The sequence below is a fragment of the Chiloscyllium plagiosum genome, unplaced genomic scaffold, assembly GCF_037043375.1.
Source record: "Chiloscyllium plagiosum isolate Xiang-an unplaced genomic scaffold, Cpla_swu_hap1 HiC_scaffold_28, whole genome shotgun sequence".
NCBI classification, from domain to species: Eukaryota; Metazoa; Chordata; class Chondrichthyes; order Orectolobiformes; family Hemiscylliidae; genus Chiloscyllium; species Chiloscyllium plagiosum.
This window is the reverse complement of record NW_028270166.1, coordinates 16,561,692-16,589,514: the sequence shown is the minus strand read 5'-3', so window position 1 is coordinate 16,589,514 and position 27,823 is coordinate 16,561,692. Positions and strand designations below refer to the sequence as shown.

General features: G+C 39.7%; 1 protein-coding gene across 1 annotated transcript in view; it reads right to left on the bottom strand.

Moving 5' to 3' along the window:
- The window catches only part of LOC122565375 (insulin gene enhancer protein ISL-1-like), a 59,028-nt gene that overhangs the window by 9,263 nt on the left and 21,942 nt on the right, over nucleotides 1-27,823 (bottom strand). Inside the window, exon 2 of the mRNA XM_087975841.1 lies at nucleotides 1,468-1,657. Within this exon, the coding sequence (XP_087831967.1) occupies nucleotides 1,468-1,657 (190 nt within the window). The remainder of the gene's footprint in view (nucleotides 1-1,467; nucleotides 1,658-27,823) is intronic.

Here is a 27,823-nt window from a genome sequence, read left to right as displayed (position 1 = left end):
AGATAGACTGGAGAGTTGGCCGGAAAAGTGACAGATGGATTTCAATCCAGACAAATGTGAGGTGATGCATTTAGGCAAGATTAATTCTAGAGTGAATTATACAATGAATGGAAGAGCCGTGGGAAAAGTTGATGGGCAGAGAAATCTGGGAGTGCAGGTCCATTGTACCCTGAAGGTTGCTGCACAGGTGAATAGAGTGGTCAAAAAGGCATATGGTATGCTTGCCTTCATTGGACGGGGTGTTGAGTATAAGAGCTGGCAAGTCATGTTAAAATTGTACAGGACATTGGTTCGGCCGCATATAGAATACTGTGTACAGTTCTGGTCGCTACATTACCAAAAGGATGTGGACGCTTTGGAGAGGGTGCAGAGAAGGTTTATGAGGATGTTGCCGAATGTTCCTGGTATGGAAGGTGCTAGCTATGAAGAGAGGTTGAGTAGGTTAGGTTTATTTTCATTAGAAAAAAGGTGATTGAGGGGGGACCTGATTGAGGTTTACAAAATCATGAAGGGTATAGACAGAGTGGACAGAGACAAGCTTTTTCCCAGGGTGAAGGATTTAATAACGAGAGGTCATGCTTTCGAGGTGAGAGGTGAAAAGTTTAAGGGGGATACACGCGGCAAGTACTTCAAACAGAGGGTGGTGGGCGTCTGGAGCGTGTCGCTAGCAGAAGTGGTACAGGCAGGCATGGTAGATTCATTTAAGATGCGTCTGGACAGGTGCATTAGTAGGTGGGGGGCAGAGGGTTAGAGATGCTTAGGAATTGACCAACAGGTTTAGACAGTACATTTGGATTGGCTCAGGTTTAGAGGGCCGAAGGGCCTGTTCCTGGGCTGTAAATTTTCTTTGTTCTTTGTAATGAGATAATGCCAGCAATTAATCTATATCTGTATATTTTACTCATTTCCTGTTACGGGTGGTCATCATCAGATTGCAGTATGTGTCTGCTTGGTGGGACAGTGGTCATTTCTTGCAGCTATCAGGATAGTAAAGAGATCTGACTGAAATTCTGCCCAGTGATGAGGTGGAGTCAGATTGTAAAGAGTACCCTTGAGCTTCCATTTCATCAATCATTTTTCAGTCTTAAACGTGTCATCATATGTGAATAACAGCTGGCTATTTGCGGAAAATTAGAGGGCCAATTTGTGTCCACTGTTGCACAAAGAACAACATTCAGAATATAAATGACCAAGGCCTAGAAATAAATCTTCAGCTTTTCATTATCTTTAGGACCATTTGAGAAAACTGATTGAAATAAAATGAAAGGGAAAATACATAGAGAAAATGAAAACAAGAAAGAAATTACACATAAACATTCTATGCATTATAAAAACAGAACAGCATGAATAACAACATTTCATCTGAAGACAGTGATCTTGATTTCTCATGTGCGTTACCGTGGAGTGTTCACTATATTCAATTAAAATTTGAATAATAACAAGAAAATGATGGATGTGATTGCTCACTTGAAATAGTCAGTCTTGCAGTAAGTCTTTCCTTCTCTAAAGAAGCAGGTGCAGGTTTCATTGAGATATTGGTTGCACTCAACACACTTGAGACAGGCTGCATGCCACTCCAAATTGGGATAGACTCTTAGAATATATGGGTCAGTAATATGTTTACTGCAGCCAAAACATACAGATGTTGTGTCTTCCCCTGCAATACAACATAGTAAAAATTATTATAATGCAATCATTCTTCAGATCACCTTGATTAAATCAAACCACAAAAGTGTCAAAAGCAGGTGGCACGGTGGCTCAGTGGTTAGCACTGCTGCCTCAAAGCACCAGGGACCTGGCTCGATTCCAGCCTCCAGTGATTGTGTGGAGTTTGCACATTCTCCCCATTTCCTCCAGGTTCTCTGGTTTCCTCCCATGGTCCAAAGATCTACAGGTTAGGTGAATTGGCCATGCTAAATTGCCCATGTTGTTCAGGGATGTGTACGTTAGGTACATTAGTCATGGAAAATGTAGAGTTATAGGGTTGGGGAATGGGTTTGGATGGGATATTCTTCGGAGGGTCGGTGTGCACTTGTTGGGCCAAATGGCCTGTTTCCACACTGTAGGGAGTCTATGGCATGTATGGAGTGAGTATGTTCTGGACAGTCAGTATGGATGTGTTAAGAAGCTGTGAGTGGCATGGAAGGAAAGAAAAATCTTTTTGTAGTAAGGATTAATCTCAGAAAGTTAATTAGTTTTGACATATAGCTGCTATTGTTGTCTGGACAAATATGGCAGCACACTTTATTGTAGCAACTCCTATGAACGACAGTGAGATAAATAACTAATTAATCAGCCTTGGTATTTGAGGGATAAATGTTAGTCATACTTTGCAAATATTTTTGTTCTTCTTCAAGTCATTTATATACCCACCCGAGTTTCAATTTGATAATTTACACAAAAGGCAGGAAAGCATCAGTACTTCAGAAACTTAGTGGTATGTCATACTAGATTGCAATATTGCAGCTGGGCTAGAACTACTCTTTTCTCTTCGTAATATGAATGGTATTAAAAATAATCAGACTGAAACAAATGGAAAGATTATATTGACATGATAAACTCTCTATGTGGATGACATGGTGGGAGCATAGTTGATGATACAGTTTGCAATCAGTGTAGATGATTAGAATACATATGCACGGTATAAAGGGTAGTCAATATGGTGGAATGCTGGATAGTCAATACAGATGATATAGTTATCTGTCAGTGTGAGGGACATTGTGGTCACTATGATCAGCCTGAGTTGAATAAACAGCATTGCGAATGGACAGTCTGTAATTGGTCCTCTTAGGACACTCCAGAGGTACCTGGACCCTCCATCTTCACCTATTCTGCCATCCTCAACCCTGTGGGAGTTTAAGCAAGGAGGATGAAGCATTTGGGTAGGAAACACTCAGCATGTCTGGGCCCTGAAGTTGCAAATGCCTCCAGAGATGCCCACTCAAAGCTCTAAAGTTTACAGACTCCAGTTAAAAGACAGGCTCCTTCCACCTCAGTCGCAGGCACTGAGACTGACCTAGATGTTGTGGGACAGAAAGGAAGACGACTTCATGAGGGTTCATTGGTGACATTTAATCATATGTACATTTACACATTTGTAAATATATTTTAACTTTTTATCATCAGCTATGACAGCGAATGTAATCCTGGCTGCAAGTGTAAGAATGAAGGTAGAGAGGATAGTCATCCTTATTGATACACTATATTTTAACTCTATCTGAGCAACAGTTATACTTTTCAATGCTAATTATACTGCATGAAACTTTGTCATGACTGAATGATGGAGCATGTCGTGAAGGCTCCCATCCATTTGTAACCTTTATTCTTATTAAACAGTATTAACCACATAGAAAGATCAAAGCATTAAGCTGCGGTTGCAGTTGAGATTAAACAGGGAATGCTGACCTCAGCAGCATCACAGTCAGTGAAAGATTATTTCATGCAATGCGGTTTTATTTAATGAGGTTCACAAAGGGGCCCTGTCTGCATTGCTTTGCATTGTCAGATGCTGAAGGTGTTGTTCTGTTTGAAGAACATCCTCATGATACTGTGACTCTCTTGGATTCCCATTGTCCAACTCACTGCCTTACTGCATCATCCAGTTGTTTGGAGTAGAGATTGTGAGAATCAAGCAACATCCTCTGTCCAGACAGTACTGGTACAAAGTCACACTTAATCTTCATGAAAATCTATTGTGGTGGGAATACTCCAACGTCCCTTCTTGACTCCAGCAGAAGGTGGTGTTTTTATTGCAGGTATGCTGGAAAACATGACATGGCATTCTGACTACCTTGGACAGGGTATAGCGCCACTACCTGTCATCTGCATGGCTTTCAATGGAAGACAAGTAACTGTGGTTTTCCTGTTTGTTTGCTGCATCATAAATGCACTCATGGCTTCGAGCTCCACATCCGCTGAAGGTTGATGCTGGTGTTGGATTTGCAAAAGCATCAGTTTCACATCTATTCATGTAGTGGTCTTTAGTGCAGCAGCCACAGGGACTACTACAGCTTCTGTGCTGGATCCATTGAGGACAGTTCCAATGAGCAATGTAAGAAATAAAGAAGTTCCTCAGTAATGCAACTATTCAGCAGTCATTACAACCAAATTGTGTTTGTATCTATACCATCCTATATGCGTACTGTCTTTCTGGCTGCTGTGGAATTTGGGGGCAGCAGGAGTAATCCTCATTATTGCTGCCATTTGTACAAACCCATTTTGAATATGTGCCAAAAGGCTGAAGACACATATGTTTGAATCAGGGCAATGATGTGCAATATTGAATTAGTGGCATCCCACTGACCCTTGTACAACTCCCTAATTGACCTACCATGAAATACGCACTGGTTGAACTGGATCTGGAGGACTGATCATGGCCCACTCCCAGACTGCAGAGGTTTGGATTCCCCTATCCTGGACACCTGAAGCAGTCAACTGATTGTTTCCTAACCCCTGGAATGATATTAAATGATTTCCTTGATTTACTGTGTGTGTGACTGAGGTCTACTCCCTTTAGACTTTGATGCATGGTCATTTGCTTGAAATACATTCAATGTGTTTGCCGGTAAGCTGCTGGCACTTTGTGAGATTAGGTACTAATAGTTTGCTATATGCAAATTGCCCTCTGACTGTTCACTATCAAGATTCTCATTTCACCATTCAAAACTTAGTTGCAACGTGGACCTTTTTTCTAGAATTGCATTTTTTTGAACTCTGCATATTTTCCCATCTGACTCATCGTTGCCAATTTCATTCAGAGGCTGGGAAAATTTGCCCTCTAGGCAAATTGGCCTGATTCACAGATGATTAGATGTGAAGAGAAAACTCAGGAACTATGAAAAAATAGTTCCAAAATATGGAAGTAAAGAGATTAAACACAAATTTCCAAGAAAATATAGGTAGCATATACCACATGAATGATGAAGTTCCGAAGAATAAATAGAAAGCAATCAACATTGTTGAGATACTCAAAGTATTCTGATCATGGTAGTGCAAAAAATAACAACAATAGAATGTAAGTCTGGGGAAGTCAAGGTCAAACTGTGTGATGTTCTGGTCAGATAATACTTTAAGGATTATCTTTAGTTCTGGTCACCTTGGCACAATGGAGACAATTCAGGGAACAGTAAGTTTGGTTACTTCTGTCAGATGCCTATGTTATGGGAAAAATGTGGTGAAGCTTCAATTTCTCAGATTTGAAAGATAGCAACTGAGAGATAACTGTATACAAGATAGCAAACATTTGGGAAAGCAATCTGGAAAAATTGCCAATTTCTAAATTCTGACAGTGATATGGCACATGAAATCAAACTAGTAAAAAGAAAGTTCAGAACTAACGTAAGTTTTTGTGAAGATAGTTGGAGGAGTTGGTGTTGATTTCCTCAGAAAAGAAGAAGTGGAGAGAAAATTCGATAGAGGTGTTCAAAATCATGAGGAAGCTAGAAAGATGGAATGGGAGAAATAATTTACTTAGGACCGAGATCCAAAGGATGTTGATTTAAGGTGATTGATAAAAGAATAAATAATGACACGAATAAACACTTATTTGTGCAGAACGTGGTTAAGATCTGGAATATATTGTTTGAGAGTGTAATGGAGATAGGTTCACCTATGGCTGTAAAAAGGCTATTTGGTAAGCACCGGTACATTAACAATATGCAGGCTTTGAATAAAAGGAAGAAAAATTGAACTAGTGATATTGATCTTGGAGAGGACCAAATAGACATAATGAGGCAATTGGTAATTAATGTGTTATTCTGTTGCACAATTCTTCTATATTTAGAATGTATCAAAATATGGAATGGGTTCAAGAGAGCTGTGTAGGAAACTTCACTACAATCTTTTGAGATAGTTGCCATGATAGCAGGTTATCAAATCTTTCAGAACGAATGAGTCCAAGATGTTATTATTGAGGAAGTTATTCTGTGATCCTGATGTTTTACCTGTGGAACGGCAATTTCACTTCCATCACAGTTCGTCCACATTAACTGTCATAATAATCCAGTATGCCATTCACAGCATCCTGATATGAGAAATCTCTTTACATAAGGCACAATACTCTCTGTAGCATCTTTACTCATAAGATATCCAGTCAGCATCAATTATAAAGATATGTATGATCTCAAATTGCTGCCCATGACCCATTCGCCAAACCTCTATCTTAAACCAGACAGATAGCTATCTGGCAATGAATTATTATAGAGTTATAGAGATGTACAGCATGGAAACAGACCCTTCGGTCCAACCCGTCCATGCTGACCAGATATCCCAACCCAATCTAGTCCCACCTGCCAGCACCCGGCCCTTATCCCTCCGAACCCTTCCTATTCATATACCCATTCAATCAAGTGATTTACAAAAGTTGTAAGAATGTTGAAATTGAATCACTGTATCAAACTCTTTTCTTTCTCTTTCCAAATCATAAAAAGCATCCTCTCCCCCTGTTGTTTACCGTAAATTGGAAGTTTTATTTTTGCAATACCATGGACTATCATTAATATGTTGGTTTTGACAGTAAGTAATATCTTTTGAGTTACATTTGTGCAGTTTGGTAATATTATCCCTTCAGAGTACCTAAGCATATACTTTGTTGCAATTAATGTATGTAAATTATTCATATTTTACATCATACTAGTACAAATATTGAATAACCTATGTAAAAACATCAGATTTTGGCAATTATGACACTGTAAATCTTGGTACACCAATAGTGAGCATTATATTGAAAGCTATTCATGACATCCAAGTGTTAAAAAACTAAACATTTTTAAACTCTTACATTTATAAAGCACCTTACATGACCACAGGATGCCTTAATGTCCTGCTGAAGAGATTATGACTGAAACGTTGATTCACCTGCTCCTCGGATGCTACCTGACCTGCTTTGCTTTTGCAGTATCACGCTTTTCGACTCTTAATGCGGTTACAGCCAATTAATTATTATTTGAACTGTCTTCCACAATGGGAAAATGTAGACAATCAATTGCTCTCAGCAGGATTGAACAAACAACAAACAATTATAAATGGTAATTGGTTTTATACTGATTTCACTAAGGGATAAATATTGGCCAGAACACAAGGTAAAATCTCCTGCACTTGTTTTAGGTTAGTGCCACAGACTCTGTTGCATCCATATGAAGAGACAGAGGGGATCTTGGTTTAATGTCTCATCCAAATGATGGCACCTCTGACTGTCCTACAGTACTCATTAATTCCTGCTTTAAAATATTAACCTCTATTATGTGCTCAAGTCTCTTGAGTGGGATTTGAAACATAACATTCTAATTCAAACTGTGCTTCATCTAATTAAATTGAGGCACTCTTTCAGATACAATATGTGAAGTAACCATACTACGCCAATTATCCAACAAAGATGAGTAAAAAATACATACAAAGAATATCACTATGCATCAAAAGTATCTGTCAAGTTTCCTGATTGTCACCACTCTTGAACAGATTATTGTGCAGTGCTTATCTACTGAGTCCAAAACCAAATGTAATAAAAGGTTCATTTTCTCCCACTCAGTAAGAACCTAACTAGATTGCAAATAGGAGGATGCCTGTGAGGAAAATACTTCAGTTGTCAGGAACTATATTTATATTTCGTACTGTTTGGAATATGCCTATTCTCCTTTAATTCCATCTTTCTTGCTAACATACACTTAGATTCTTGCATGCTGCACTCAGTCAGTATTAATCTAAATTTTGACACAATACTTATGCTTAAAAAATGAAAAGAAAATGTGCTCATTGACTTTGAGTTTCGGCTTCAGTCCCAAACTTGATATCTGTGTTCACCCCATTTCACCTTCCGAGCATAAACATTTCATCCCTTTTTAAAATGCTGAGATGATTTTCTGCCCACAAGGAATCTTAAGTTATTGTTTATATCCTGCGATTAAAGCAGCTTAACTTCTAAACCATACAACAGAAACGTCGACAAAATTCTGAAATTATCAGTAATTCAAGAAGAGAAAAGATGGTTTAATTAATGCAAAACCAACATCAGATGGAATCATTTAAACAGTATATGTTCAAATAGCATGTAAGGTTAATATACATTTGACTAAAATGTGCACTCTCTACCTTAACAGTCATAAAATTACATTTTAATTTTAATATAGTGGTGTGTAGTTTACATCCTAAGCTTTATTTGGGAAATTTTGAACTGGTGAAAACTGAATTAAATATCAGCAGGTATCTGAGAAGTTAAGTTAGAATTTTTTCCATTCATTCGGGGTTTGGCAGAACATTTGACAGAAAATGGAGAATGAAAAGGTGAAAATGTTAGGATAGTAAAGCATTGATCAATATACACACTAAATCTTATATGTATACCATACACACACAAATTAAGGTTGGTGTAGGCTGTACACAAAACCATATTAACATAGATTTCTACATCAGAATTTTTAAGATGTTTATAAAAATGTAAAAATCAAAACAAATACCAAACATGTAGAAGAACAAAGACACATTGTATACTGATATAAAGTAACAAATATTTATACTTGCCACTTTGCACAGTAAATAATTAATGCCCTCTGCTCCATGCAATCCAAAGTTAAACTTCTAGCATGAATGGTGCCAAACAGTAAATTAGTACAATATATCTTTCGCAGAGCCATGTTATTTGTGAAACATACCTTTTTTGCATTGTCCTTTTTGAGTAGATTCCTCAAGGTTCCTATATATTATGTATATATAATGACACAGCCCAGTGATAAAGTAAACAGACATTTAACAACTCTCAGTATCATGAAATGTATTAATATACAAAAAAATGCTTCTAAAACAAATTGATGTTAGTCATATTTTACCAATGTGAAGACATTATTAAATAACCTGTGCACTTTCTCATAATAAGAACTTATTTAAAGACTACAGCTGAAGAAGTAAAGATACTTGTGTCAGTCAAACTATGTAAAGTATAATATGTTTCCCTGTGCTCGTCTAGATAAATTCATTTATTAAAATCATTTTTGAGCACAGCAAGTTCAGCTTAGAAAGCAAAACAAGGCAATCTTACTTTTAGGGGGGCTTTCGAGGTCTCCCATGATGAACTCCTTTTTCTCTTCCACCCTGAAATCAGGTATGGTGGTCAATGAAGCAGTTTCTCAGGTTTCCGGAGGGGTGATATTTGCTTAACTGGTGTAGACTGGGAAATACCAGTGTCTTTAGATAACTGCTGCACTTCCTTCTCTGTCTGTATTCCTAACTCAGTCCTATTCAATGGCTTTGAAAAGTCATAGTTGAGACCCGCCTCCTCATTAATGAAACTGTAAAGGGTGGGGAATTTCTTGCAAGCTCAGAGATAAGATTGCATTTTTCAGTAGATGCTCTAATTCAAACAGGAACTTAACAGTATTGACAATATACCTTTAAGAACAAAATTACTCTGGAATGTATGTTGTAAAATGACAGCCAACTAAAATCATACAACAGCATGTCTTGCTACCAAAGCATGCTGCAGAAACAATGTTAATAATAAACGCCAAAATATTTTGTTACAGAACCTCTGATGCCTTTTTTCCTAAAGATCTTAAAAAATTTCAAAATTTAAATTGATTGCATAAAGCTTATTCTGGTAGACTATAATGGTTTCCAATTCAGAATATTTTGCATGGCTTCTAATTATTAGCCTAATAATTAATAGTTTGTAGTACTTTGTTTTATGCATTGATTATTTTTGGCATATGTTCTCTCACTTTAAAAAAGAGTGCTCTAGATTGTATTTATACTTTGTAGCATTGGATTTACCATACAACAAAGGTGTAGTTTTATTTTAAGTCTACTTTGAATTCAGATATATTTGAGTATTTACTGGTCTGAGACAGGCAGCAGCAGTTCAGATTTTATATAAACAGTATCCTGTTTGCACTGCCTGGCTCAAACTTCAATTCAGTTAACATGCTTGTACAGATTCTACTTTTCCAGCATTAATGGTTTAAGCATTTAGACAGTAATAACAAACATACCTCTCTCATCAATATATTTAAGTCACAGATACTTAGAGAACTCTATGTATTGTCAAATTGAGTGTTGTGATACTCTAACTTCAACCATACACTCCACAATTTGGGCCAGAGTCTAGATCATGGTGTGGGTTACTCTAGTGGCAAAGTAACGTATAATTTTCCTGATACAGTTATGTGAATACAGTCATTTAAGTCATTAGCTTTCCTCTATCTTGTAATTTATCTTTGAACACCTATGTTTCCAGCTTAGATTGTTCTTTACATTGTGAAGACTTTAGAATACATTGGTCAGTGGTAACAAAACATGAGTGATAATGACTTAACATTTTCTTTTACACTCTAGTGGATCTTTAGTTGGAAATTAAAGGGAAAGTGGTGGAAGATTAAAACAGCTTAATAATTTTCTGTGCTATGCTACCAGTAAAGATTAACTTCATCCCTATTATTTAAACTGTGTAAGGACTTCCAAAGTTCCTATTTCAAAAATTGTGTAATGTTCACTAAATAAAGGAAACTTTAATTTCAGTGATAAGAAACAGAAGAGGAATTAATAAAATATGGAAATTCTGGTGCATCAATGATCATAGGGCTAGATCAAGATTATTCTATGTATTTGATTGATCTAAAACAGTACTGAATCAACCATCCCCATCCATTACAATATATTATAACAAATCTTTCCTTACAGAAAAAGTTAGAATATAATTTGCATTTGATTGCTCCTTAACAAACTTAAACCTCTTAAAGCACTTCGCACATAATGATAACTTGAAATTGTTCAATTAATGTAAACATTAATTAAATGAGTCATCTAATAAATTGTTCATTTTTTTACTTTATGGTTCAGCAAAGAACATACGGAAGGATAATACAATGGGGTCATCAACCACAACCTGAACAAATAGGTGAAATTTTGAATTAATTTCTCATCCAATGGACAACAGTGTTGTCAATGCAGTAGTAGAATCATAGAGATGTACAGCACGGAAACAGACCCTTCGGTCCAAATCGTCCATGCCAAACAGATATCCTAAATTAATCTAGTCCCATTTGCCAGCACTTGGCCCCCATCCCTCTAAACCGTTCCTGTTCATGTACCCATCTAAATTCCTTTTAAATGTTGTAATTGTACCAGCCTCCACTACTTCCTCTGGCAGCTCATTCCATACACGCACCACCCTTTGTGTGAAAATGTTGCCCTTAGGTCCCTTTTAAATTTTTCTCCTCTCACCTTTAACCTATGCACTGATACATCCTGGTCCCTGGATGCTGGGTATAGTAGCTACGTATTAATATGAAAGTATTAATATGAAAGTTTAATTGTTTTCCATTATTCTATAGATCTTGCATATTCTACTGAAATGCAATCTAAGTTATGTGTTGAAGAATTGGAATGAGAGTTGAATGCCTGACTAAGAGTTGAGAACTGAGCCAAGTGACTCAATAACTTAGTTCCTGTGATTCCAACTTTTAGCAATTCTGAAAAAAAACAAATCTTATGAAATCTATAACTAACATTTGTTTGACTCATTAATTCAGACAGATAATATTTTCATTATAAAAAGTCCCACTCCCTAAACAGCATTGATCAACAACGGAGATGAAAACTGGCTTGGTCAGTGATAGAAAATGAGCAACAATGATTGGATATCAAGTTTTATAGTTACCTAGTTTGCAAGGATGTGTTTTGTATTACTTTCAATTTCACATATGATCCTTGGTGATCCTGAAGTCTATTGTCATTCGGCGGGAATACTTTTCAAAAGTGAAATTAATAGATCCATATTAAAATGTAGAGCTTTGTGTTGATCTGAAAGTGTTCCTCTTAAACTGACAAGTACAAAGTTGATATTCATGTCTTCAGCACGAGCTTGTGTTATGGACCAGGCCAGACCCGTCAAAACATTTTAAGAAAGTAGCCCAGACACTAACTTTGCTCGTTGTTTTAAACAGGTGTAACATGGATATTCCAGGAGTGATGCAGCTGGTCAGACCACTTAGTTTTAAGCAAAACAAAGTTTATTTACAAGATTACCAAATGAAAGACAAAAAAAAGAAAAAAGAATAACTTAGCCTATCCAAAAACCCAACAGATTATCACAACTTAACGATGCTGTTCCAAATGCTTGCAACAATCCCCTTAAAAACCCCTTTGCACAAAAGGTAAGCTCAAACACAGGGTCTTACAGGAGAGATATCAGAGAGAGGGAGGATCAGCAAGGACCTGCTTCTTTGGGTCCAGCAGCTTCACAACTCTGCTTACTAAAACCAAATCAAACGAGAGAAAAGCTGAGCTGGGAGAACTGGCCATTCCCCTTTCATTGTACGTGTTTTTTTTTAACTTGAAAGCCTTTTGCTTCAGGCAGTATCTGTTGGCTATAATCAAATTGACCCTAAAACCCATTCAAGCCAGACCTTTAGGAATCACTGCTTTTATGACCTCTCTGAGAAAAAAGCCAAGGACAGTATAGCCTTGTTAAAGGAGCAGCATTGTCCCACTTGAAATATTTCTCAATAATTCTTTCATCTGTTCATATAGTAAAGTTATATGTTTACTTTCATTGTATAAATTGTAATGTTGTAGAACTGATCGTCATTGCACATAATTGATATGGTCAGGTGATAAGGGGGTTGAATGGCTCCCCCTTTTCCTTCTCCTCATTTGTCTGCATCAGTTATTTTTGATTTTGGAAAAGGACAAATTTGCCAACTTACTGAGTGACTGTTTATGCACTGTGATCTTAAGGAGCCAATTGGATAGATTTTCTTGAGTTTAACAAAGAAAGTGGTTAAATTTATGATACTTTAACTGATCTAAGTAAAATAAAAGATTACAAAGTGGCATGAATAATTTGGTTAAATTAGAGTCTGTGAACATTAAAAGGAATACCCAGTCTGTAATTTAGTGACTTAGCTCGCTTTCAGCAGATCAGTGGGCTTGCCGTGTTCTTTCAGTAGTTTTCTGCTTTCTGTATCAATGCAGTTAAAAACTGCAGATGGGTGATTTATCTGTTGTTCTGGAGATGTACGAATGAGATTGAATTCTGGTTTTAAACCTTGAGCTCTATATAGATAAATAGATTGTCAAACAATAGTAGATAGGCTCATAAGCTTGCAATCTCGATGGGGAGAGAAAGACCGGAAAGATCTCTCTCAACTTGCTGTCCTCTTTCTTCTAAGAAAAATGTATCTTGGAACTATATAAAATATTAGTTAGGCCACAGCATGTTGTGTGCAAGTTCTGGAACCCACATTATAGAAGGGATCTGATAGCATTGAAGAAGTCACAGAAGAGATTTACCAGCACAGTTGAGTTTCAATTATGAAGATAGATTGGACAGACTGGGGTAGTTTTCCTTAGAACAGGGGGAATTGAGAGGGGATGTAATTGAGATGTACAAAATTATGAGGGACATAGATAGGGTAGAAAGGAAAGAAACATTTGCCCATGATAGAGGGATCAATGACCAGGAGGCATAGATTTAAAATAGGGAGCAGAAGGTTTAGAGGGGATCTGAGGAAAGTCTTTTCCATCCAGAGGGAATAGGAATCTGGAATTCACTCCCTGTTCTTTAGACCAGTGTGGATGTGATGGGTCAAAGAGTCCTTTTCTGTGTTGTAAGTCTCCATGACTCTATGGCTTAAAGTATATAAAATGTTTGCTTCTGATGTGACTGCCCCCTCCAGCTGGCTAATAAGTCAAACATGGTTATTTATTATTATTTAATTAGACCAGTTCCTGGAAATTTCCCTTTTAGCCGGGGTCCCATTATTCAAGAAGTTTAAGGATTTGGCTCACCCAGTTGAGTATTTGTATGTTGTGCTATTGGAACAGGAATTAGGATTCATTTATGCTCAATCAATGTCATTGTCTTTGATAGATTTTTGTAAACATGCTGTCTCCATCTTAATATTGTTAGAATGTGGAATGTACAGTAATGCAAATTGGGTAGCCTTGTAGCTGCATAGTTAGTTCACTTTTAGTCTGCATTTTTAGTCAGTTTGGGTTTCTAGAAAGTGGATTAGCGTCATTATTTGATATTAAGCTAACCTTCATGACATATTGGATATAGATTTAGTATTTCTCTGTGTTTTTTCAAACTTAAGTCACAGAAAAAGACACTTTGGCCCATCACATCCACACCAGTCAAAAACAAGCACCTAACTTTTCTAATCCCATTTTCCAGAAATTTACCCAGAGCCTTGTATGCCTTGGCATGCTATGAACATCTAAGTGCTCCCTAAATGCTATGAATGTTTCCCCCTCTACTTCAATGCAGTTCAAAGGGTGTGTGACCATGTTGTAAGCATCATCTTTTGGCTGAGATATCTTCCTTCCCAGGTGTGTATTAAAAGATACCATGCACTATTTTGAAGAAAAGTGGGAAGATTCATCTTGACTAATATATATTGCCTAATCAACATAATTGAAAGAGGTTTTATCTGGTCATAATTTTTATGTTTCTTGTGGGCAAAATGATTGCTGCATTATTTAAATCACGGCTGTACTATTCTTTCCAACAGTACTTAATAGGGTATTTTTTGTTAACTGATAATTGAATTAGGCTGCTCAGGAGTTGTGTATACTTAGGAATTTGAATGGTAGATTCCTTTTCTTATGTTCTTATATTTTTAAGGCAATTTTTAAACAAGTAAATGTGGATTAGTTTTGGCTTTGTGTTGATGAAAGCTGTGCACTGATTGTGGTGCAAAGTCATTTAAATGGCATCTAGTCAACAGCTGCAAAACCATTTTGAGGTGTAAACACTTTATTACATGGATTTCATACCAACTGCCAGAGTTAACATTTGTGTCCAGTGACCTATCTTCACAACTGGACCTGCAAAGTTAACTCTGCTTTCTCTCCACGAACAGTGCTAAACCAGCTGAGTTTTTCCAGCAATTTTTATTTTTGTTTCAGATTTCCAGCATCCGCAATTCTGTGTTTTATTGTAGACATAAAAAGGTGTTTAGTTCATAAGTATTTTAAATAGTTTAATGTTTCTGCTCAGATATCAGAGAGACTAATTTTAAAGACCCACATTAAGTCTTGCACAGTGTAATTTATGGCCTACAGTGTTTTCATGTGCTATTCTGATTAAACATATTAGTTCTTTAGTCTTCTTGGAAGTAAAATTAAATTTGGTGAAATATTGCTCCACATAATAATGCTAAATTGGCACCCTGCATAAGGAGCCATTTTATGTTATTATTCTGTATTACTAATTTTCTGATTGTAAGTCAGTAGCACAAACACTTCAATCTAAGCTGTTAACTGCACAACCGCCATGCCATAGTTATTCATACAGTGATGAAAGGTGGTTGACAGGCCACAATCCATCATATCTTTCTCCTTTGCTCCCCATTGTAATTTGAATCTTAATTAAAGAAAGTATAAATGTTTCTGTAACAAATTGCAATAATTAAGTTTATAAAGAGGTATTGTGGATAGCAACTGAGAGAAAGTTATCAATTATATTGGTACTTATGACCAGTTGACAAGGGGACAGACTACTTAATCTCATTCGGTTCAACAATAGGAAATATGTTGGATGATTTTTACAGCTTCATAATAAACTGCTAACTTATTGTTGCCAGCCCAAAGGACTGCTGTTTCTCATGCAATAATGTAAGCTTTCCATTCTACCATTTTATATTGCCCTTAATATAGGGAAATAGTTCAATGGATCATAACTACTTAAAGAGGTGAGACATAAGAAGAAAAGTACCCAAGACATCTGAAACAAAAACAGAAGGTGTTAACAGTTCTGTCAGGATCCAAAAAGTGTAGACAAGTTAATATTTTAGCCAGACACCCTCTCTCAGAACATGGAGCAAATGTTATTTTTAACAATGTCTCACAAGATAACATATAATTTGCAAGCAAAGTTCAAGCAATGATCTCATTGGGACAGAGTAATAATTTCACACCACTGCATGTATTGTGGTTTAATTTTTAACAGTATGTTTAAAAAAGGGTAAATCTGTGACCAATTTAAACTACAGAAAATAGATTGTTAAGCATTGGCCTAGTAGTAATCACAATAATTTCAGAAGTTGTGTATTTGTAAAGTACTGGCATGAAGCCCTTAAAGTTGCAAATACCATACTAAATTTTAAAAATGCTTTCTCTCTGTTTTCTAAGCTCGGCTTACCAGATGGGTAAGCAACCTATGCTCTGATCTCTGCCAGTGTAACTGGGGGTGCTGAGAAGCATGTACATGTAGCCAAAAGTGATATTTATTCTAAGAGAGAAAAAGGACTGGCATTCATAAGACCATAAGACATAGGAGCGGAAGTAAGGCCATTTGGCCCATTGAGTCCACTCCGCCATTCAATCATGGCTGATGGGCATTTCAACTCCACTTCCCCTCATTCTCCCCTTGGCCCTTAATTCCTTGTGACATCAAGAATTTATCAATTTCTGCCTTGAAGACATTTAGCGTCCCAGCCTCCACTGCACTCTGTGGCAATGAATTCCACAGGCCCACCACTCTCTGGCTGAAGAAATGTCTCCGCATTTCTGTTCTGAATTTACCCCCTCTAATTCTAAGGCTGTGTCCACGGGTCCTAGTCTCCTCGCCTAACGGAAACAATTTTCTAGTATCCACCCTCTCCAAGCCATGTATTATCTTGTAAGTTTCTATTAGATCTCCCCTTAATCTTCTAAACTCCAATGAATACAATCCCAGGATCCTCAGCCGTTCCTCATATGTTAGACCTACCATTCCAGGGATCATCCGTGTGAATCTCCGCTGGACACGCTCCAGTGCCAGTATGTCCTTCCTGAGGTGTGGGGACCAAAACTGGACACATTACTCCAAATGGCACCTAACCAGAGCTTTATAAAGTCTCAGGAGCACAACAGTGCTTTTATATTCCAACCCTCTTGAGATAATTGACAACATTGCATTCGCTTTCTTAATCACAGACTCAACCTGCATGTTTACCTTTAGAGAATCCTCAACTAGCACTCCCAGATCCCTCTGTACTTTGGTATTTTGTACTTTGTACTTTCATATTTCAACCTTCACAATTTCATATTTCACCCTTCACAATTTCAGCAAGCTACAAACCACTTTACAGTCAGCAATTTAGTACTTCAGAATAGTGGCACTGTAGTAAAATATGGAAGCTAATTTTCAAGGCTCCAGAAATGGCAGTGCAAGAAATTATCAAGATTTGATGATATTGGTTAATTAGTTTCAAAATTCCTAAGCCTAAAACGAAGAAAGACCTGCATTCATAACATGCCTTTCATGGCTACTTTAAAGAGAATGAATTGTTCCTTGGTTTTTAAAATATAGACACTGTTGTGTCATAAGGGGTGAGGCAGTCAATTTGACTGCAGCAAGCTCCTACAAACCATGTATGATGATGGCATAATAATTTGTTTTGTAATGTTAATTCAGGGTTTAATATTGGCCAAGGCACCAAGGATAATTTGCTGCTCTTCTTCAAAATGGTACTTGGAATCTGCTTTATCCACCCAAGAGAGTTGATAGGATACTTGGTTTAAAAACTCATTCAAAAGACCATGGAAAATGACACTCTCTCACTACAGCCATTAAGTATCAACTAGATTACACAGTCAGGTCTGCAGAGGGATGTTTGAATCTATGATTTTCTGTACGAGACACAAGTGTTCTGCTAAGGCAAATACTTGAGTAGCCAACATATGGCATGATCTCCTTGCAGAAAACTACTCTTTTTTTTAATATAGTTAGGTATGATGATAAGGAGTGTTATCCCAATTGATGTTATTAAAGGACAATTTAGATCTCAAACTGAAGTTGGCTTGAAAGATCATATTTTTTCAGTCACGCATTGAAATACAAGCATATACTGCTAAAGATTTGGTTTTAACAATAGCACAGAAAAAATTTACTACAAAGGTTTGTTATGCAAGAGTTCAGAAGAATTTTGCAAAGGGGGTTGGAGGGTGGTCTGTGGCAGTGAAAGGCTATAACAATTCCTTAGAGAGCCTGGAGGTTCTGGTTTGTTCATCATGGCCCCACACAGGAAATGAAAGCACTAACTGGCAGGCTCTCTCACCGTAATTTCTGATACTGCTCACAATGGACTTTACTTGTTGGAAAAGCCATGATCTATTTCACAGGTAAACTGAATTAACTTCACTGTTATGGCCAGATGAAGTTCTGGGAGCCTAATTAGCAAATGAGAATATAAACTCTGCCAACCTTGATCAGAGACAAAAAAAACTGCAGAAGCATTGATCAGACAGCTTAGTTTCCTATCCAGATATATCCATTAAAATAGAATATGGTTATGACCAGGTAGTTTTCTGGTGGATACTTTGCCTGGACATTAGATTTCAATTCACGTTGTTTCTGCTATTTAAACTTTCTGTCTTACCTCTTTTCTGTATGCTTCATATTTCCAGCAGATGGTAATTGTTTTTCCAATTTCTCATGTTAATCTGTATGTTATCATGTTCACCTTCAGTGAAAAATATCTGTCTTCTGCCCATACAAAGCTTCTAAAATCCAAAATAGTACTTCAGTAGAGTAACAGAAGAGACAAGCAGTGAACAACCTGTAGTTTGTGTTCTTTTAATACTGCACAGCAAAGCAAGTGAAAGCATATTTGCAGTTATCTGGTACAAAGAAATTGCTGGAGAATCTGAGCAGGTCTGGCAGCGAATATGGGAAGAATGCAGAATTAGCATTTCGAGTCCAGTGATTGTTCTCATCAGAATTAAAAATATTAATGCCGTATTCTCCCCATTGATGTTCCCAGACCTGCTGAGGTCTCAAGCAATTTCTGTTTTATTTCAGATTTCCAGCATCCACAGTTCTTGTTTTATTACACTCATCTGGTAGATGGAGTTTTGGCATTACACTCCTAAAAGGTAGAATATATCCATTGTTTGATTTACTTTTTATACCTGAGATCTGTATATTGTCATGTATGTCAATTAGTTTCCGGAATTTATAACCCTTGGTCTTTTATATATCCTTGCTTCTGTTTCAGTCATTACAAAGGAGCTTCTCCTATATATTGTGAAGTACCTGATCAAGGCATTCTTTTTTCTATTTCTGCATTCATTTCCAATTTCCTGGTGATCATCCCTTCATAATTTGCAATGCTGTCATAATATGTAAATACTTCATTGGTCAAAACATTGTGTATATGAATTGGGATATCATGTTGCAGCTATACAGAACATTGGTAAGACCACTTTTAGTGTATTGTGTACAATTCTGTTTGCCCGTCTATAGGAAAGATATTGTTAAACCTGGAGGGTGCAGAAAAGATTTACAAGGATGTTGCTGGGACTGGCGGATTTGAGTTAAATGGAGAGGCTGAATAGGCTGGGGCATTTTTTCCTGGAGCATCAGAGACTGAGGGGTGACCCTATAGAGGTTTACAAAATGATAAGGGGCATGGAATGCATGAATAGCCAAGGATGCCTGCCTTGAAGAAGTTTTCCTCCTCTCTCTATAAGAATCTCAGAGAGTCCCTCTCCCACTGCAACTCCCAGGTCATTTCCTCTGCCGTGAAGCTCTTCAACCATGTCCTGAAACAAACTCGCTACCACAGCCACATTTGCTTCCTCAGTGCCTGCCTCCGTAACCAACTCATCCCACACGGACTCCGGACCACCTTTAAACCAGCAGAGTTCGGACCCGAATAGGACAAACAGTACAGACTACAGATTCAAAAACACCAGCAACAGTTCTCCTTCAAGATCCTCCGCTCCACACTTGCAGCAATGTGCCAGCACCTAACCTCTCTACAGTCAGCCCTACCTCAGCTGAGGGCCACACTCTCTCAGAATTGCAAAGGACCCACTCTGTACTACATCCTCAGGAGACTTCATACTCTCAACAAACAGTATTTCAATTCCATCGCAAACATCAAAAACTGTAAGTACAACAAACTTTTATCTACACACCTCCATAACCAGCGCTCCTCAAACATTCCAGAAGATCCCCCTGGCCTCGGAACCTATTCTGCCATTAGCCATGCGGCTGATGCAGCTGCCACCCCCATACTGATTGATGATGTCACTTCCGCCCCCATCATGGCCACTCCCACAACCACTTCCACCCCTCACAATTCCTCATGCATCACACGTAACATCACTTCCGCCCGTCATATCATCGCTGATGCCACATGCTCAGTGACTTCCGCCACCCCGACTGCTGTTGTCATCACCACTTCCGCCCCCACCAGCGCCACTCACCTGCATTCTGCTGACATGCCCCCAATAGACCCCACTGTCACTATCCCCACCCCCCCAGAACCCCAAGGGGAACACTACCCCTGCTCATGACTCCACCCCCATTTCCCCCACCATCACACCCACTCCAGTTACAGGTTCCACCCCCACTCCCAGCTCTACACCCACACCAGATCCCAGCTCCCAGCCCTGCCGAGTTTTCACCATCCCTCCAGACCTCCCCCTCGCTGAGGACGAACGATCAGTCCTCAGCAAAGGACTCACATTCATCCCTCTCCGTCCACGCATCAATGAATTTAATACATGCCGTGACGTCGAACAATTCTTCCGTCGCCTCCACCTCAGAGCTTACTTTCACAATCAGGATTCCCTCCCACCTTCCGAGGACCCCTTTGCCCACCTCAAACACACTGCATTCACCTGGACACCCCGCGCTGGCCTATTACCTGCCCTCGACCTCTTCATTTCCAACTGCCGCCGGGACATTAACCGCCTCAACCTGTCTACCTCCCTCCCCCACTCCAACCTCTCACCCTCACAACGTGCAGCCCTCCAATCCCTCTGCTCCAATCCCAACCTCACCATCAAGCCAGCGGATAAAGGGGACGCAGTGGTAGTCTGGCGCACTGACCTCTACACCGCTGAAGCCAAACGCCAACTCGAGGACATCTCTTCCTACTGCTCACTCGACCATGACCCCATCCCCCATCACCAAACCATCATTTCCCAGACCATACAGAACCTCATCACCTCAGGAGATCTCCCACCCACAGCTTCCAACCTCATAGTCCGGGAACCCCGCACTGCCCGGTTCTACCTCCTTCCCAAGATTCACAAGCCTGACCACCCTGGCCGACCCATTGTCTCAGCATGCTCCTGCCCCACTGAACTCATCTCTACCTACCTCGACACTGTCCTATCCCCCCTAGTCCAGGAACTCCCCAAATACATTCGAGACACCACTCACCCCCTCCACCTCCTCCAAGACTTCCGTTTCCCCGGCCCCCAACGCCTCATCTTCACCATGGATATACAATCCCTCTACACCTCCATCCGCCATGGCCAGGGCTTCCAAGGCCTCCATTTTTTCCTCTCCAGACGTCCCCAACAATACCCTTCCACCGACACTCTCATTCGTTTGGCCGAACAGGTCCTCACCCTTAACAATTTCTCCTTTGAATCCTCCCACTTCCTCCAGACCAAAGGGGTAGCCATGGGCACACGTATGGACCCCAGCTATGCCTGTCTCTTTGTTGGCTACGTAGAGCAGTTGATCTTCCGTAATTACACCGGCACCACTCCCCACCTCTTCCTCCGCTACATTGATGACTGCATTGGTGCCACCTCGTGCTCCCGCGAGGAGGTGGAGCAATTCATCAACTTCACCAACACATTCCTCCCTGACCTTAAATTTACCTGGACCATCTCTGACACCTCCCTCCCCTTCCTGGACCTCTCCATCTCCATTAATGATGACCGACTTGACACTGACATTTTTTACAAACCCACCGACTCCCACAGCTACCTGGATTACACCTCTTCCCACCCTACCTCTTGCAAAAATGCCATCCCGTATTCCCAATTCCTTCGCCTCCGCCTTATCTGCTCCCAGGAGGACCAGTTCCACCACAGAACTCACCAGATGGCCTCCTTCTTTAGAGACCGCAATTTCCCTTCCCACGTGGTTAAAGATGTCCTCCAACGCATCTCGTCTACATCCCGCACCTCCGCCCTCAGACCCCACCCCTCCAACTGTAACAAGGACAGAACGCCCCTGGTGCTCACCTTCCACCCTACCAACCTTCGCATAAACCAAATCATCCGCCGACATTTCCGCCACCTCCAAACAGACTCCACCACCAGGGATATATTTCCCTCCCCACCCCTTTCCGCCTTCCGCAAAGACCGTTCCCTCCGTGACTACCTGGTCAGGTCCACGCCCCCGTACAACCCACCCTCCCATCCTGGCACTTTCCCCTGCCACCGCAGGAACTAAAATCTGCGCCCACACCTCCTCCCTCACCTCTATCCAGGCACTAAAGGAGCCTTCCACATCCATCAAAGTTTTATTTGCACATCCACTAATATCATTTATTGTATCTCTTGCTCCCGATGTGGTCTCCTCTACATGGGGAGACTGGGCGCCTCCGAGCAGAGCATTTTAGGGAACATCTCCGGGACACCCGCACCAATCAACCACCCCGCCCCGTGGCCCAACATTTCAACTCCCCCTCCCACTCTGCCGAGGACATGGAGGTCCTGGGCCTCCTTCACCACCGCTCCCTCACCACCAGACGCCTGGAGGAAAAACGTCTCATCTTCCGCCTCGGAACACTTCAACCCCAGGGCGTCAATGTGGACTTCAACAGCTTCCTCATTTCCCCTTCCCCCACCTCATCCTAATTTCAAACTTCCAGCTCAGCACTGTCCCCATGACTTGTCCGGACTTGTCCTACCTGCCTATCTCCTTTTCCACCTATCCACTCCACCCTCTCCTCCCTGACCTATCACCTTCATCCCCTCCCCCACTCACCCATTGTACTCTATGCTACTTTCTCCCCACCCCCACCCTCCTCTAGCTTATCTATCCACGCTCCAGTCTCACTGCCTTTAATCCTGATGAAGGGCTTTTGCCTGAAACGTCGATTTCGAAGCTCCTTGGATGCTGCCTGAACTGCTGTGCTCTTCCAGCACCACCAATCCAGAATCTGGTTTCTCGCATCTGCAGTCATTGTTTTTACCTCTAAGGTCTTTTTCCTAGGCTGGGGGAATTTAAAACTAGAGGTCCTAGGTTTAAGGTAAGAGGGGAAAGATTTAAAAAGGACCTGAGGGATTTTTTTTCACACAGAGGGTGGTGCAAATATGGGATGAGCTGCCAGAGGAGGTGGTGGAGACAGGTACAATTACAACATTTAAAAGGCAGGCTGGCAAGTAGGACTAGATCAAATTGGGATGTCTGGTTGACGTGGACGAGTTGGACCAAAGGGTCTGTTTCCGTGCTGTATGACTTTAAATACAGAGGTGTAAATAGGGTCAAATGAAGGGATCTGATCAAGTGTATCCCAGGACATTGTGGGTAGCAAAGGAAGAAATTACAGGCACCTAGCAGAGATAGTTATGTCATCTACAGCCACAGATGAGGTGCTGGAAGACTGGAGGGTGACTAATGTGCATTTATTTAAGAAAGGCTGCAAGGAGATGTCTGGAAACTATAAACCAGTGAGTCTGACCTCAGAGCTAGGTAAGTTTTTGGAGGGGATTCTGAGAAACAATATTTACATGCATTTGGAGAGGCAAGGAGTGATTAGTGATAGTCAGCATGGCTTCGTGCGTGAGGAATCATGTCTCACAAACATGTTTGAGTTTTTTGAGGATGTAAACATGAAGATAGATGAGGGCAGAGCAGTAGATGTTGTCTGAATGGACTTTAGCAAGGCCTTTCACAAGGTTCTGCATGGTAGACTGTTTAGTAAAGATAGATGACATAGGCTTCAGATAGAGCTAGCCAGTTGGATACTATATTGACTTGATGGGAGGAGACCGGGGGTGGTGGTTTTGGAGGGTTGTTTCTCAGACTGGAAGACTGTGACCAGCAGTGTTCCACAGGGCTTGGTGCTGGGTCCACTGTTGTTTGTCATTTGTATAAATTATTTGGATGAGAATTTATGAACCATGGTTAATAAGTTTTCTTATAATATCAAAATTGGTGGCACAGCAGATAGTGAAGAAGGTTATCTAAGATTACAAATTGGGCCAATGGGCTGAGCAGTGGCAGATGGAGTTTAATTTAAATAAATGTGAACTGTTACATTTTCATAAGATGAACAAGAGCAGGACTTCCGTAGTTAGTTAATGGTAGTGCCCTGTGGAATGTTGTTCTACTGAGAGACCAAGGGGCCCAGGCGCATAGTTCCTCGAAAGTTGTGTCACAGGTAGACAGGGTGGTAAAGAAGAAATTTGGCATGCTTGCCTTCATTGGTCAGACCACTGAGTATAGGAGTTATGTGGTGTTTGTACAGGACATTGGTGAGGCCACTTTTGGAGTACTGTGTACAATTCTGACTACCCTGTTATAGGAAGGATATTATTAAATTAGAGGGGGTGCAGAGAAGATTTACAAGGATGTTCCTGGAAAAGGAGGGTTTGAATTATAAGGAGAGGCTGGATAGGCTAGGACTTCATTCACTTGAACATAGGAGGTTGAGGAGTGACCTTTTGGAAGTTCATAAAATCATGAGGGGCATCAATGAGGTGAATAGCAAAGGTTTTTTTCTAGGATAGGGGGAGTTCAAAATGAGGGGGCATAATTTTAAGGTGAGAGTATAAAAATTCAATAGTGACCTGGGGGGGGCAACTTCTCACACATGTTGATTGAATTGCCAGCAGAAGCAGTAGATGCAGGTATAGTTCTAACATTTAAAGGACATTGGGAGACAGGTACATGAATCAGAAAGGTTTAAAGGGATATGGGCCAAACATTGGCAAATGGGACCAGTTTAATTTGGGAAACTAGGTCAGTATGGACCAAAGGGTCTATTTCTATGCTGTATTATTCTACAACTCCATGACTCTAGGAAGTAGCACGAGATTTCTGTGGAGCATAATCACCAGCATCGACCCTCAGCTTATTTCTGTTCTGTAAATCTATGTAATTTGATAATGGCTGTATTTTTTTAGCTGTTGGAGAGTTAATTTATTTTCACTGTATTAACTTTAGAATGTAATGATTATAGGAACGCATTTTTCCTTCTTAAGTACTGCCTAAGTATATAAGCTTGACTGCTTTAAGGTCATCCATTGTATTGTTTTACTATAGGCTGTTGTATGGCTTTACTTAATCAGAAAAATTTAATTTTGCCAGTTTACTGAAAACTGCTATTCGAATAGCATGCAATCCAATCCATCTGTTTAAGGACTCTGCAAAGTCACATCAGCATGTATCATAAATTAGACTGTCAGCTGCTCCTGTCCATCGATTCCAGCACAAATTGTGAATGAATGAACCTTCGTTGGCCACGGACTATTGGCCGGTCAGTAGGTTGCAGCAATTTACAGACATGCAGTATTTAATAAGTGGAAACACTCTGCCCTATGCAGTTTGTCATTTGGAGAGGGACACATTAGATTGTATAACTTGAAATTATGTCAGGCCTCTGACAAGAGAAGATAAAATGAAAGCATAGCACAAAATAAACTCTGTGTACAGTTACCTAGTTATGGTGATATCTATGAAATACCTTAGATCCCAAAAATGTAAAGCATCATGTGGAATTTCCTGTCTGATATTAACATTGATAATGTGCCTAATGATTCTTTAATCTATTATTTGCTATAAGACACACATGTATTCAAGAAGTTGTACTTTTTATACATTTTCATGGGATTTAAGTATAATTGACAAGGTTTGGTGTTTAGGCGGAAGTGGGTATTGCAGATGCTGAAGATTAGAGTCAAGATTAGAGTGGTGCTGGAAAAAGCACAGCAGGTCAGGCAGCATCCGAGGAGCAGGGAAATCGACATTTTGGGCAAAAGCCCTTCATCAGCCCTTCCTGAGGAAGGGCTTTTGCCAGAAATGTCGATTTTCCTGCACCTCGGATGTTGCCTGACCTGCTGTGCTTTTTCCAGCACTATTCTCAGGTTTGTTGTTTAGTTATTGATTATCATTCAATACTGAATAGGGGAGGACAGCAGATCACAACCTTTGTTGGTTGTGGTATTGCTTCGCTTAATCTTTCCTGAAGAAGGGCTTATGCCCGAAACATCGATTCTCCTGTTCCTTTGATGCTGGCTAACCTGCTGCGCTTTTCCAGCAACACATTTTTAAGCTCTGATCTCCAGCATCTGCAGTCCTCACTTTCTCCTCGCTTAATCTATAGCGTGTTCCATTTGCTGCTTAGAATACATGTAGACATGTGTTGTAATAACTTTGGTTGGCACTTTATATTTTGATATTTTTGATACTTCTTCTGGTGTGCCAGTTTTGAATTCTTCAGTGAACTAGGGTTGATCTTTTCACTTGATGGTAATGATCAACTAAGGGATATGCCAGGCTATAAAAATACAGATTGTTATTGAACATAGTTCTACTGCTGCTGATGACCCATATACCACTTGGATGCCCACGTTTTCGAGCTGTTAGATCTGTCCAATTTTCATCATGGAAGTGCCACATACACAACAGAATGGTGATTATCCACAATGTGAACCTTCACAATGACTATGAGATGGTCACTTCTACCAATACTGTCATGGATAGATATATCTGACAGGTAGAAGGCTCTTTTCCCTCTTGTTAATTCTCTCACTGCCTATTACATGAACAATTTGACAGATATATCCTTCAGGACTTGACCACCTTAAATGGTAGTGGTGCTTGGAAGCTATACTTTTTGATGGAAATTGAAGTCTCCCAGCAAGAGTATATTCTTGCCCTTGTTACTCACAGTTCCTCTTCCAAGTAGTGTTCTATAAGAAGGACTGATTCATCAGCTATGGGAATTAACAAGTGGCTTCCATGTCCATGTTTCACTTGATGCCATGAAACTTCATGAGCCCTAGCACTAACACGGGACATACCTAGCAAAAGTGATGCCAGAGCTTGGTTATAAAATAATATTCAGTAATATGATCATAGCAGTCTGTTGTTTGATTAGTCTGTTGAACACCTCTGGGAGAAAGTGAGGACTGCAGATGCTGGAGATCAGAGCTGAAAAATGTGTTGCTGGAAAAGCGCAGCAGGTCAGGCAGCATCCAAGGAGCAGGAGAATCGACATTTCGGGAATAAGCTGCCTGACCTGCTGCGCTTTTCCAGCAACACATCTTTCAGCTGTTGAACACCTCTGTCAGGCATAAGTCACCTGATGCCAATGAAGAGAATTTTACAACAGTCACTGAGTGGTGTGTCATTTTCTTTTGTCATTTCCAATGCTCAGGTTGATAAGGGGTAATCTGTCTGATATTATTCATTATTAATTTTTCTGTAATCACTAAAGCATGAATTGGCAGAGTGCCTGCTGGTGGCCAGCTTACACCAGTTTGAGTTTGCAGTCAGTGCAATTTAACCCCAGTCTTAGACTGAACAAAAAAACACAACGTCAGGTTTTAACAATTTGACAATATAAAATGGGCAAATACTACTTTTCCACCCATTTTACATGCTCAGCTTTCTCATCCATTGTTATGAAATGGCAAGATAGCCCTTCTCTACAACTATTGTATACTTCTGTGCTCCTCAACAGATTAAGGAAATAAACAGTACTTATTTTATTATTTTGCACCTTCGTGGCATTCTAAAATCATTCAAAGCCAATTAATTACTTTGAAACATTGTTATGCAGACAGAAACAGTTAATTTTCATTCTACAAGTTCTCACATATAATCAATTGATCTGTTTATGATGGCATTAACTGTGAGATAAATGTTTGTTAGGACACAAGAACTATCTGATAATGGGGGATCTTTTATTTTCATCTGAATAGCAAGAAAAACTGGTTTGATATTTCATCTGAAAAGCTGCACTTTCAACTATGCACAACTGTACTACATTGAAGTGTTAGTCATAGATTGTGTGTTCAATCTTTGGAGTTTCTTCGAACACAACTTTGTAAAAACCTTATTTAGTTGAATAGATAAAGTTGG